The sequence below is a fragment of the Centrocercus urophasianus genome, unplaced genomic scaffold (genome assembly GCF_019232065.1).
Source record: "Centrocercus urophasianus isolate 14NV4802_14NV808 unplaced genomic scaffold, USGS_Curo_1.0 seq_13, whole genome shotgun sequence".
NCBI classification, from domain to species: domain Eukaryota; kingdom Metazoa; phylum Chordata; class Aves; order Galliformes; family Phasianidae; genus Centrocercus; species Centrocercus urophasianus.
In genome coordinates this window covers 46,550,887-46,563,933 of record NW_024884475.1, presented here as the reverse complement: position 1 = coordinate 46,563,933, position 13,047 = coordinate 46,550,887, and the positions used below count along the sequence as shown (strand labels likewise).

The 13,047-nt window shown below is 39.1% G+C and overlaps 1 protein-coding gene across 1 annotated transcript in view; it reads left to right on the top strand.

Annotated features, from left to right (window-relative positions):
- The window catches only part of GALNTL6 (polypeptide N-acetylgalactosaminyltransferase like 6), a 416,272-nt gene extending 413,760 nt beyond the window's left edge, over positions 1–2,512 (top strand). Inside the window, exon 12 of the mRNA XM_042812502.1 lies at positions 2,345–2,512. Within this exon, the coding sequence (XP_042668436.1) occupies positions 2,345–2,512 (168 nt within the window). The remainder of the gene's footprint in view (positions 1–2,344) is intronic.
- The last annotated feature ends 10,535 nt before the right edge of the window (positions 2,513–13,047 follow it).

Genomic DNA, 13,047 nt, shown 5'->3' with positions numbered 1-13,047 from the left:
AAGAAATGAAAGGCTCTGTGTCTCATTACCAATCCCCTGAACTGTCGAGAATCATTATCTTATGGAGAAGTTTCTCCTTCTGTAAATAGTATTCAGACTTGCCTTTATGCAGAAGAAAAAAATATCACTCTGCTCTTTTCAGATGCTTGAAAAGTCTCCAGAAGGGTCCTTGTGGCTTGGTGTAAGGAGGGATTTATATATTTCCCTCAGAAAGTTCTTCTCTGGGGTGCATGCAACTGTCACCCATTGAAGTCCTCAGCCTGTTTTTATTGAGTTCCATAAGAACTTCAGGCTTTGACCTTAGGTCAGTGTAAGCTGGAGATGATAAATTAATAGGCCATTATACATAGCTAAGGCAGCCAGAAGTTTTCCCACAGTAACTGTGTCCCTCTCCTTAAGAAATGCTCTTCTCTCCTAATAACCAGACCAGCTGAGAGAAGCACCAACAATGCTTCATTCAAGTATTGCATCCCCTGGATTTTTCTGTGAGAAGACAGACCGTGGGCTCTTTTGTGAAGGCTGGTGTGTTTCTCATAGCATGCATTTTGTACTGAGAGCAAGCAGCTTCCTCTCTTCTTGTACCAGCTACTGTGTTAAAGCTTCTACCATTCCAGCTTTAGCTCTGCAGTAGCTTGGCTGAGCCCTTCCCAAGCTACAACATGAGAAAAACCAGCTGTCCCCTTTCCACAGGGCCCCACAGCAGGTGGGCAGCCACGGTACATCCCATGGGTTCTTGGGAGCTCTGGTAGGGTCTCCTGCTATATAGAATGTGACAGCCCCACATGCATGTTGCCTGTGTTCGCAAGCTGCTCCCTGTACAGAGCAGAGCAGGGCCTCTGGTCTCCCTGTCCATACAAAGCTGATTCCTTTAGCAGGCTTTGAACACATCACTCAGAATTACTCTCTTGTGGGTGCATGCATTTACGGTGAAGAGTTGGGGTGAAAGCCAGTTTTTTTGAAAGGCAGGTAGAACACCATCACCCTTCAGTAGAGCACAGCACTACACTTTTGAATTTGCTCTCTGTGGCATATACTAAATATTAAAAAAGAAAAGATAAAAGTAGTGCTTTACCAGTGTTTCACACATCCCACAATCAATTTTCTCTTTCTTAATTAAAAAAAAAAAAAAAAAAAAAAAAAAAAAACTTTCCTCGCTTTAAAATAACTTCTATTATTACGTTATATTTAGTTTTGTCTTCATAACTTTATTTCTGAAGGGTGGGGTATTTTTGTTAAAGATGTTTCTGTATGATTGTTGCTCAGCACCCAGAGCACTTTGGCGAGTTTATAATAGTTTGCAATTTGACAAGTAGCTTTTTTTATTCCTTCTTACAAACTGGGCAAACAGGCACATCCTGAATTAGCTGGCAGAGCTTGTTTGGCAAGGAGGAGAAGAGCCTGGATGTTGTTTACTGAGAGTCATCAGAAGTTTATTTCCACAGATACAGTAAATGCATTATATAGCCACTGGAAACTTTCAAGCCATCTAATCACTCCCATGTCTATCTCTTGGCCACTTGCCTACACACTGAAACTAGCCTACCCACAAATGCCTGTTGCTCATCTTGGTACTTTCTGCTTTACCAGAGATTCACAGTGGGATGATGTAAAATTCATTCCTTTTATTTTTTTGGTGTGTGTGTGAAATAAAATGAATAAAACTAAAAACCATGAATATCCTATTTAAAACAACTTAATCCGTGTTTATCCTCCCAAGATCTCCATAGGGATCTAAAAACAGCATTAGAATTTCCTTCTTAGGAGTAGAACTCGAGTATTTCAGTGGCTTGTCTTACAAGGCTGCAGGCAAAATCTGCGTTTTATGGGGTGAGAACTGAGATCATCAGTTACGTGTCTGTCCAGCACAGCACTTCAATTAATATTGTTACTTACTTCTTCATCGAGTCAAAGAATAGCCATTTCTCAGACAGATCTTTACAGATCCTCTCACCCAGCAGCACAGTAGAAACTGTGAAAAACAACCTCCCCTCTCAAAAAAATGATTGGGTTCAGACATTTAATTGGAGGCTAGGGAAGCACACGGTATGTAAAGAAAGGCATTCTCGTTTTTCATTATATTACATGGTTATTAGCTAAAGAGAAGGTGATGTCGTCTCATTCTTTCCTGAATCCTCGATTTTTTGAAGGACAATAACAGAAGGAACAAAAGTGCTAGATTCTCTACAAGTTTCTAAATTAAGCTGTGGTTGTTGCACAAGGTTATCACACTGAGCATACGAAATTATTTCAGATACGACTGTGTTAATCCATGTTCAGTAAAATGAGAACGCTTCCAATTACTTGGCGTTTGCTACTTAATTCTGTTTTTTTCTCATTTCTGTAGGACAAAACTTTGTTCCATCCGGTAAGCAGCAGCTGCATAGATTGCAACCCATCTGAAAAGAAGATTTTCATGAACAGATGTGATCCTTTATCTGAAACTCAACAGTGGGTTTTTGAACATATTAATATGACTGTTTTAGAAAAATTTAACAGCAAGGCCAGTTCCTAGGGAAAATTAAAAAATGAACACACCCAGTTACACACAGCCTGCAGACTACGTTTTCGCCAGCATCTGGGTCGAAGGAGTCAGGAATTAAATTTCCTAGATCCAGGAAGTCTGCTCTAAGGATTAAGAAAATGCCCCAGCAAGAGCCAGCAGGCTGTCCTTGAGGATGTACAGTATCTGAAGAACTTGGCTAGGAGCCTCACCGGATGCTGCTGAGAACTTCAGGCTGAAAATTCCCTTGCTGGTCAAGGGAAAATTTTGTTTAAAAACTGTTTGAAAGTACTCCAAGTTAATAAAGTAAAACAAAACTCTAGAGTTTCTCAGGTCTAATCCTGCTGTAGTGAGTAGTTCAGAACAGACGCTGTGATTTGGGACGGGTGTATGGTGTGCGTGACGGCTACAGGAACCTGAAGAAATCCCAGGTTTTAGAACTAAACATGCTGTTGGAAGAATAATGATGTCCCAGCACTCCCTAGACAAGATATATGCTCTGTTGATATTCTCATTATAAAAGGTCGGGTTAAGCAGGTTTAACCCTCAGAACTGCTGCAATTAATTTTAAATACCTCCCTTTTACATTCCATTCATTACCAAAATAGGAATGGTAGAAATCTTAGGGTCTAGAATTACACTGTAGTGAAGCATGAAATAAACTGTAAGGTTTTGCCCTCACATTTCTCCCTTCAGTTGGGAAAAAAAAAAAAATCATAAAGCAATCAAATTTCTATACGTGGTATATTTAGCAGTTGTGATTCAAATCCCATTGTCACACATGGTGAGATTGTTCTTTCAGTGACAAATGTAAAAGCAGCTGCAACATAATAGAAGGCATGTGGACTAGCTATCTTTCCTAAGGTAGAATCCTTACCAAAGTGTACATTAAGTTAAAAATAGGTTGAAAAAAATCATCATGAGAGCAGGAAATAATTGCATACTGCATGCTGAACTAGGTTAGTCAAATTAACATTGGTACGCTGCCATCACCTAAAAAAGCACTGTTTCTCTGTAGTGCAGCTTAAAAGATCTTGCAGAAATCATGTGGTGTTCTTGTCAGATATAAGTGGAGAGAAAATTTGACTTGAAGCGAGTTGGGTGGTTTCAGAGTTCTTGATGAAATCTGTGATGGAGATCACATGAACCTAAGCTGTCAAGTGAATGATACTGCAGATCTCATGGTGGAGGAAAGGAGGAATGAAACAAGTTACACGTGGCTGTATTTTGGTGCTTTAGGCACAGATACAATTCAGATTCAGACAGACTTTCACACTGATGGGCATTATGGCACGTGGTGTCCCTCACAGCCATCGAGCTGTTGTCATGTGAGGCCATTAAAACTTATTTGAAAAGCCTACGGCTCTTCTCAGAAGGAATCAATTAATGCTAATATGTGGACATAACTAACGGTTTGGGATTTTTCAAGGTGAGAGCATGTGTATATGTGCATCAAATGAGTATGTGGACTGCTTTTGTTTAAAAGGCCTTTACAGACAAAAGCACCATAAATGTGGATAGATGAAATTCCCCAGAGGTGGTTGTAACAGTGCCGTCGGCTTCCAAAAATATCATAAGGAATTAAGTTGCTCAGTCTGACTGCTGGAGAAATGGCTGACTAGCCAAAATACTGCTGTATAAGCTATCATGTTTTGAGGCAGAAGGGCAAATGTGTTTTGTTTATTGCTCCTTACTCTCCGTTTAGGCTCAAAGAGTGTTGATTGTATCTGAAGGATGTTTCTCATACCAGGTAGTGTACACTATTTTATGACAGCACCTGTAGTTGCAGATTAAAAATTGTGTTAACCTAAAATTGTTGGTTATAGGAACTTTTTAGAAAGGGAATGAGATGCTGAAGCATTTAGGATGCATGCACTTGGATGCATCCATACACTGAGTAATTGCTGCAAGTTAGTGAAGAGGCCTTTTAATTTAAGAAAAACAACTATAGGCATCATTTTATGATTTTAAAGCAAAAGAATTTTCTTAGGTACCGTTTTAATTTAATTATGCTGCACTGAAGGACAGAAGCAGAAAGACTAATGTGTGGGGATATTTAGGTTGCTGTCAGTACACAGAAGCAGTCTGGGCACTGAAGGCTGCCAGCCTTCACAGATACAGTTCTTGTAGCATCATCATTTATTTGCAGCCTGAACGTGAGAAATGAGAATTTGGGTAAAGAAGAAAATGGGCACCTAAAATGTAAATTCAGTCCTCAAGCTGCTGATTGAAACTGGCCCTAAACTGTCGAAGTCCCATATGCCCAAAATAGAGAGGTAAAGGAGAACTGCTAAACCAGCTGAGCAATTTATAATATGCACAGATTGGTAGGGTTATATCATTCAGTCTCTGCCTGCATCTTGGTGGTCTGACTTTGAAATGTCTAATGGGAACTATACTGCTGCTAGGGCAGAGATCTTCTATGCCTTTTACAACCCTCATTAATTAATATTGCACAGCATCCTGCACTGTCAAAGCAAAGCTTTCCATTACTCAGTTGAACAGTGATTGTGAGCTCTGGTAGTCCCTGTCAGATAACAATCCATCTGAATGGTATCCAGATGTTTAGGAAAATTCTGTTCTATGCATTGTTTTCAGTTTTTATAGGCAAAATATTAGAAAAGAGATATGAGAGTTTTTCATGTCAGCAGTGAGCAGCTTTTGATTAATCTGGAAATATAATGTTTATGTGAAAGTACAGATCTTGAGAAACATCTAATATCTTGCCACAGTGTGGCATACACACACACATACATACATATATATATATATATATATACACACACATGTATGTATACATTACCAGTGGAAAGAGACAAGAGATGGGTCGAGGAGAGGTTTGTTCTCACTTCATGGGCTGAGATTTCAGGTATTTATTATAACGCAGGAAAAAAGAAAAGAAAGATAGCAGTCAATAGCCTAGTAGAGAAGACAGTTACTTCACTGTTTTCAGTTTAAGCATTTTTCTCTTTTTAAAAACATATGAAAAAAGCTCTTATGCAGCTTCTCACAGGCAGCTGTAATCCTCCTGCTGAGCAGAGAAGGTGGCCCTAGGGACTGAGTTTCAGAGCTGTGCTCCTGTAGCATTTGGGCTGATGGATTCACAAAAAGGTTATGACTTGCTAAGCATGGAACTCCTTCAGCAGGAAGTGTTATGAATAATAAACGATTATCCCTACCTCTAAATTAAATTCTGTCTTGAGAGTTCTCTAAAGCTTTCCACTGATAATAGCATTTCATGACTAATTTAGCATTCAGAATTTCTTTAAGTCTTCCACAACCATATCTTTTTTTTTCACTCAGTGGACATCTGAGCAAGTAAAAAGATAGGATGGACAGATATATTTTCCTGCCATATTTAATCAGAAGTGTTTAACTTCAGTCCACATTCCTTCCAAAGACCATGACATTTCTGTACAAAAAGGTGTTTACAAAATACTACATAGTGCACGGGTTGCACTGACTGATAATTTCAGTGAAATTCCAGCTGGTGATTAGCTTCAGTTTTTCTGCTGATTGTTTTATGGGAATTTAATCAACACACCCCAAAAAATATTTGTATCTTTAAAGTTCATTAGCACTTACCCTAAACTTTTCTCACTTGAGGCTTTCTGACTCTTTCAGAGGTCAGCAAACTACTACTGCTGCAGATGGTAGCAACTGGAAAAAGTGGAATAAACACCAAGTGCAATGAAAACTCTCAAATCATTTGTGTTTCCCTGTGCTTATTCCAAAATCCAAACTAAGTAGAAGCCCTTGGCAGGGGCATAAGAGGGAGAGGAGTTGGGAAGCAGCGTTGTACAAAGGCATGACCTTATTTCAGGAAAATGACATCATTTGAGAACAAATGTTTCTGCGACATTGTGGATACTTTAGTGATATAATGCATACTTCCTGAGTGTTATCAGTTTATAAATAAATGGACTGTAGCTGCTGAACTAGGTCATCTTCATGATAAAGATAGACTAGGCTTGAAAGGAAGAGACAAGCACTTAACAACCTTTGGTTACTGGCAGTTTACCAAGCATCAATGTCTCTGTGACCTCAGTGAAATCGGATGCCACAGAAGATCACAGAAAAAATGTATGTGTATAGCTTAACCAAATGTATTCAATGGGAAGCACCCCTTTAACAGTGGATATCAGTCACTTTTGCTTAAAAAAATACGTAAAAATTTTAATCAGAATTAAATTATATTTTTACTGCTAACTTCTGCAGGGAGCTTAGTGAGTGGTGGCTTCCAAGCCACCCAGACAGAGTGGGGAAGGAATGCTTTGGGAAGACAGCTGCTGGGAGGTCACCAGCACGAGTGCAGCCTATAGCTCAAGAACATCAGTTTGTAGTGCTGTTGGTCCAGCATCTTTCCAGGAAACATAAGATGTACATTAAAAAAAGAATATGATGACAGATTTTTAATCCCTCGAGGTCATTAGGTGAAACCATTTCAAAACACTTGAAAACAAAAAGTTGATCAGAAGTAGCTTTTCTATGGCTGGTATTAGATATATGAGATTAATGAACTCATTTGTATAACTCCTTTCCAAATCTGTTCCATATATCTCTTAGAAAGTGCACAGAGGTACTGAGGTTCTTTTAAAGAGGTATTGAGGTTTTGAAGATCTTGCAGTGTATGAAAGTAAATTTTGAAAGGTCTTTAGAATATTACATCTGGTATATATAAAAGGTAACAACAAAAACAAAACAAACAACAACAAAAGCACCCTGACTTCTTTAGATTTTGCTAAACTTCTTGTTCTAAAATAGTATTCACTGACCAGAAAATTTTGGTGAATCAATAATATAGTTTAGTAGCAGTGCTTAGTGCTTTCTAGTTAAGGTTTCCACTCTTAAAAATAGATACGTATATGGAATTGTAATGAATACAGTTAGTTGCTGATAGTCATTTTCTTGTTATTATTTTAACTACATACATAAATCTGTCCTGAAGTGACCTCTTATCTCATATTTTTCTTACTGTTATTCTGAATGCACTGGACTGAGAATAATCTAAGCAGAGAAGAGACCTTTAAGAACTATCTAACAAACCTGTGCAGAAACAAAGAAACAATGAGAAAGCTTTGCTGGAAGTGAACTGCAAAATGCATCACATTCCCAAAGCTTCAGCTGCATTCAGAAAATGCTTTCACTTTGTATGATGGCTCTATATCCTTTCAGTGTATCAGTAATATCACTGGTATTACCCTTGCACTAGGATCTCTGAAAATGATGTGCTATCATTTGGCACAGTAGATGGACAGCACGCTGCCGGAGAAAAAAAGTGCTTTGGAGGAACAGATCCTAAAAAATCCCTTTCAAACACTGCAGCCTGGGATGTCTTTGGAGCCTTCACTATTTATAAAATTCACGTTTTCTTAGGTTTGGTTTTGTTTGATTCTTTGTTGCTTTTTGTTTGTTTGTTTACATAGTACACTGGCACAGGCTGCCCAGAGAGGCTGTGGAGTTTCCTCTTTGGAGATCTCCAAGAGCTGTCTGGATATGGGTCTGGGCCCCAGCTCTGGGTGGCCCTGCTGATGGAGCAGGGGATGGAGCAGAGGGACCCAGAGGTCTTTGCCAACATCAGCCATCCTGAGATCCTGTGCCCCAAGGGCCTTCATGAAAAAAATTGCTGACAATAGGGGAACAAAGAGGACACAGGTTAAAAGAAATAAAAATGATAAAGATCAAGTCCTCAGCACAGATGAGCATATTAAGTGTACACAAAAGTATATCTGTTTCTTCTGTGTGGCTGTTGCAGTAGATGAATGTCTCCCAGGAAAACACAAATGGGAAGGAGCCACACCAGCAGGAAAGGCCTTATGTAGCAGTGGAGACAGAGTCACAGTGACCTTTTGTTGAGAAGCAGATGAATAGTGCCGTAAGAGTGATATCACATAAGGGATGTGAAGTGAGCTGCAATGTGACAGGTCTGGTAAGCAATGCTATCTAAAAGACATTAGGACATGAGAAGGAAAAACTTGGTCCTCATTAACCTTTGCCCTTATTAGCTTTGGCAGTACCCCTGACCCTTTGTTAAGGTATTAGTTGATGTAATTAAGTTAATCCTTCACCCTGGCCAGCAAATGACCCATGCTGGAAGGAATCACAGCCCAAGCAAATTTTTCTTGGTTAGCTTGAAGCATCTGATTGACACAAACTCTTGACAGTTTAGTCAAAAACCCCGACTAGCACCAAATCTAAAGCAGTATAACCATCCTGAAAGATCCATTGGCCCTTTGTGTCCTTCTGTGAAAAAATATTTCAGTTGCTTCAAGGAGCAATTGATGGTAATGATCCTAGATTGAGAAAACCAGGAGTAATGAACTTGCACAGAGGTGAATGGGCAAATGTGCAATTATGACGTGGAGGTTTAATTGAGAAAGGATGGAGGAAGCAGTTGATACAAGAGAAGATGCAGGAGTTGGGTTTATTTCTGGGTATGAAGGAAGCATGATTTGCAAAGGTTAGCTATGGATAACTTTGGGTACCTCTTCATACCAGTGCTTGCGTGTTTATTTCCATCACAGATGTTCAGAAATTGAGAGGCAATCACTCCCATCTCCTCTCGGCAAAGGACTTAAATTTAGAAGAAAGAACTGTATAATCTAAAACATACTGATCATGAGGTATGTGTGTAGCTACAGCAAAGCTTTGCTGGACACCAAGTCAGTGCTGAGGTTTCCACCAAAGGTATGTGTGTGTATATCCAAGGATGCTTTGGGGATAGCATGTAGAAGCAGAACATGATGGTCACTGGTTAACTCTAATGTTTCTCTGCACCTCAGGCTGTTTTGAAACAGGATAAGTGGTTAACTAAATTTTCCAGGAAATATCAACCCAGGTGAGTACAAAGCAGATCTGCCTCCTCCCTGTGTGGATCAAGGTATCCCATGTTCCTCTTCAAACGTTGCATAGAACTCCTAAACAAAAGTAACACCGTGACTCTGCCGTCATGGCTCTTTGCAGCATTTGCCTCTTTTTAGCCATTTCAGTTATTTTCTTCATTCTTTTTTCTATTTGGTCTTTCCTTTAACTCCTCAACTGCAGGATTTTGTCAGAATAACAGACCTCCTTCCCTTCCTTCTGGTGTGTGTTCAGCTGTTATAGAACCCTTCCTCAAGGTAGCAATGACTAGTGCTGCTCTGATCTTGCCCTGGCAGAGCCGTGAGCCCTTCTGCACTGGAGACACCTCTGCTGTCTGCTGTGCAGAATGGTTCCAGAGCAGAAGGGAGAGATCCTGTCCTTATGGGTCAGTATCTCAATGCAAGTTTTGTCCGTGCTACAAATGCACCTCAGCACAGGCAGACAAACATCTGTTTACCTTCTGCAAAGGAGAACACTTCACTGGCAATCTCCTTTCTTACTCATCTTTAAAATTCAGTGCTGAAGTCAGAAAAGGATTATTTAAGATCAGAAGCATCTTGTTCCATCAGTACTTAGAAATATTCAGAAGCAGCTGAACTTAAACTTCACAAGTAGGTTTTAACTCGTGATTATCCATACTAAGCTCATAGATGCAAGAAACTGAGTTATTATTCCATTAAATTAAAATGTGGTTTGTATAAGCCATTAGGGGGTTATAACAACTTTAATTGAAGGCATTATTTCAAATGTAAAATTGGTATGTAATCTCTAGTGAATACATGATACAAGTTCACCTTGAGTTGGCTGGAGAGAGGCAGAGTGGCTTTTATTTTCTCATAAAACCACAAGTAGAGAGAAATTGTCCAACATGCAGCATCTCTTGCTTTTATCTGTATAGAGTTTCAGTTATTTCTCCAATAAGTTAGCAAAGGTCATATGTATATATATATATATATATATATATATATATATATATATAGAAAGATTTCCTATGATTATCAAAGCTGCACTTGCAGAGATGGCAGTAAAACATCCTTTCCTTTCCTATTAGCAGAAAATCCTTTCCTTTTTTTCCCATTTGTGTTTATACACCTGCAGAGTCATTTATTTGTAAACAGAAGACATTAATACAGGTTTAACCCTCTCCCTTTGCTAGACGAGTTCCTGATAGATCAGAGTACCGGTGTGAAGACTGTGTTAAAGCAGTGTAGAAAGGACTGTCAGCCAAGGAATGAGGATTCCTTATAGAAGAACAATAAGCCTCTGTATGGGAACTGTTGAGCTGTGGCCTTAAACCACTGATTGATCACTTGAGGTAAAGACTGGGTCAGCCTTGGGAGCACAGGTGAAAGCAATTCAGCAGTGTGACCAGAAGGGCTGGAGCCCGGCTCCACCTCTTCTAGACCCCATTTAAGGGCTGACTGCCAGCAGGGAAGGTCTCTTTCTGGAGATCCCCCCTTTTGGAGTTTGTGAGCCTAGGATGTGGGTGAGCATTTCATTTTTGATTGTCTCTTTCCACTATGTCAGTCTTCCTAACTATAAGCCTGTAATATACCATCCTAACCACACTACTCTTCTAACTTGTACATTTGTTAATTGTATGCTCCCTGAAGTTTTATTTCCTTTATTTGTATAATATTAGTGTTCAGATCACAGCTAGTGCTCTGTGTCTAAAGATATCATAGTAATCTGCACCTGGAACAGTAATGATGCTTCATCAGGGCTCTGCTACTAGCTTTCTTTATGAATCTATGCACCATGGCTTTGGAAAACCATTCTTTGGAGTTGGGAGCTTCACTCACAGTTGTTGTCCCTGTAAAGGACATTTCTTCCAGCTTTGGCCTAACCTGTTGTTTTCCACCTAAAATTCTGTTGGCTGAAGTTTGGCATTGACTAACTTTCCAGAAGGTCTCTAGATAATCTGCTCCACCTCACATCATCCAGTGTTCCACAGTGGTCCAGCCCACATGGGCACATATGTGGTTCACGAAGGATTAGGTGTCAAAACAGAAAGGTATGGTTCTTTTTGAGCCTTTAAGATGCTTATGTTTATCAGCTAGCCTTTGTGATGGCCGGAGTGATTTCCAGGCACCTCTGTCAATAAGCAGTCTTTCTTGCAGGTATCCTGTGAAATTCCCACTTCTCTCATTTTTCTGAGAGCCTTTGCTTCCTATTAACATTCAGGAATAAAAGCCAACTCCTCACAGTTCAGCTATTACAAACTAATTTTAAAGGACCAAGGGCAGGGGATAAACTTAATAAAAACCAACTCCTCACAGTTCAGCTATTACAAACTAATTTTAAAGGACCAAGAAGGGCAGGGGATAAACTTACGTAATCTCTGCCCCATGTGCTTGTAGGCAAGGCAGCCAATAGTGGTGTGAGCTGGTAAGTAGATGGTAGAGATCAGTCCTCAAGAAGTGAGTCAGTTGTCTAATTTTCTGTGAACTGAGGTCTAGTTCTTTGGTAAGTTTGATTTAGGAAATATAGCTCTCTAGAAAAGAAAGAATGAAAATGGGGAAAATGTTTTTAAGCATTATACAGTAGGCTGCAATTAGTAATATATAATATGTAATAGGTTAAATAAGAACATAAACTTCTGTGCTGACTAGTCTGAGATAGTTGGCTTAGATCTTTTTAAACAACAGTGGTAAAAGCTTTGACCAACTTGTTGATGCATTAAAATAAAGTTTTCAAGACATACTGACAAAGTTTACAGAGTACATGCCTGTAAATTACCAGACTGTAGCTAAGAACCTGAATAATGAAATAAAAGTTGTACACCTGTCCTATTTTATATTTGGATGTGTCAAATTATGGAATACAAAGAAAAATTGCTGTAGAGCAGTTTTAAAAAAAAAAAAGACCTTGATCTGAATAAATACCTCTCAGAAATCACAACATTAGTGTTTCAATTTGTTGTGCATCTGCTGCTGCTGAAACCAGCCATGTGTATCAAGTCAGGGAAGAGGCAGGCAAGCTTGTTTAGAGGCTGCTTGCTGCTCCTACAGCCCCAGCCACACCAAAGCAGAAACCAAAATCCACTACTCTGTTGAAGACAATATCAGAACTTCAATGTCCATTTAAATAAGAGACAAATATAGGAATGTGTACAAAATTGTCACACATACCTTTCCTCAAGTGATAAGGAAGTGTTAAAAGAGAAAGTGAACAGCTGATTCCAGTAAAAAGTGATACAAATAGAGATCTATTTGTCCCCCTCCAATCTCCTAAAAATCAAGAAACAACAACAACAACAAAACTAGAAATTCCCAACTGATTCTTCTTATATTTTCAACTGATAAATTGAGTATCATATATCATCTTCCAAAGTAAGATTAAGCTATTAAAAGCAGGTACTTTCCTGCAGAAATTCAGGAGTAATAGACAAGAACAGCAAGGATCAATCATCTTCAAAGACCAGGACAGAAGAGATGCTTATTACTTATTATCTGTCTTTCAAAGGATGTTTTTTCTTTTTCATTTGCATTTCTACTTTAAGCTTGATTTTTATGCATTCTCATACGCTTTGCTGCTTCAGTGCTGTGCCTCTACACTAAAACTTTCTAATCTAAATTATTTGGTTAAATTCATCCCTTTCATCCACTGCATACTTTTTATTTATTCAAGCATCTTTCCAGGGGTACACTTAAAGTGACCATTACTTCTGAAGTACTTTGTCAGAA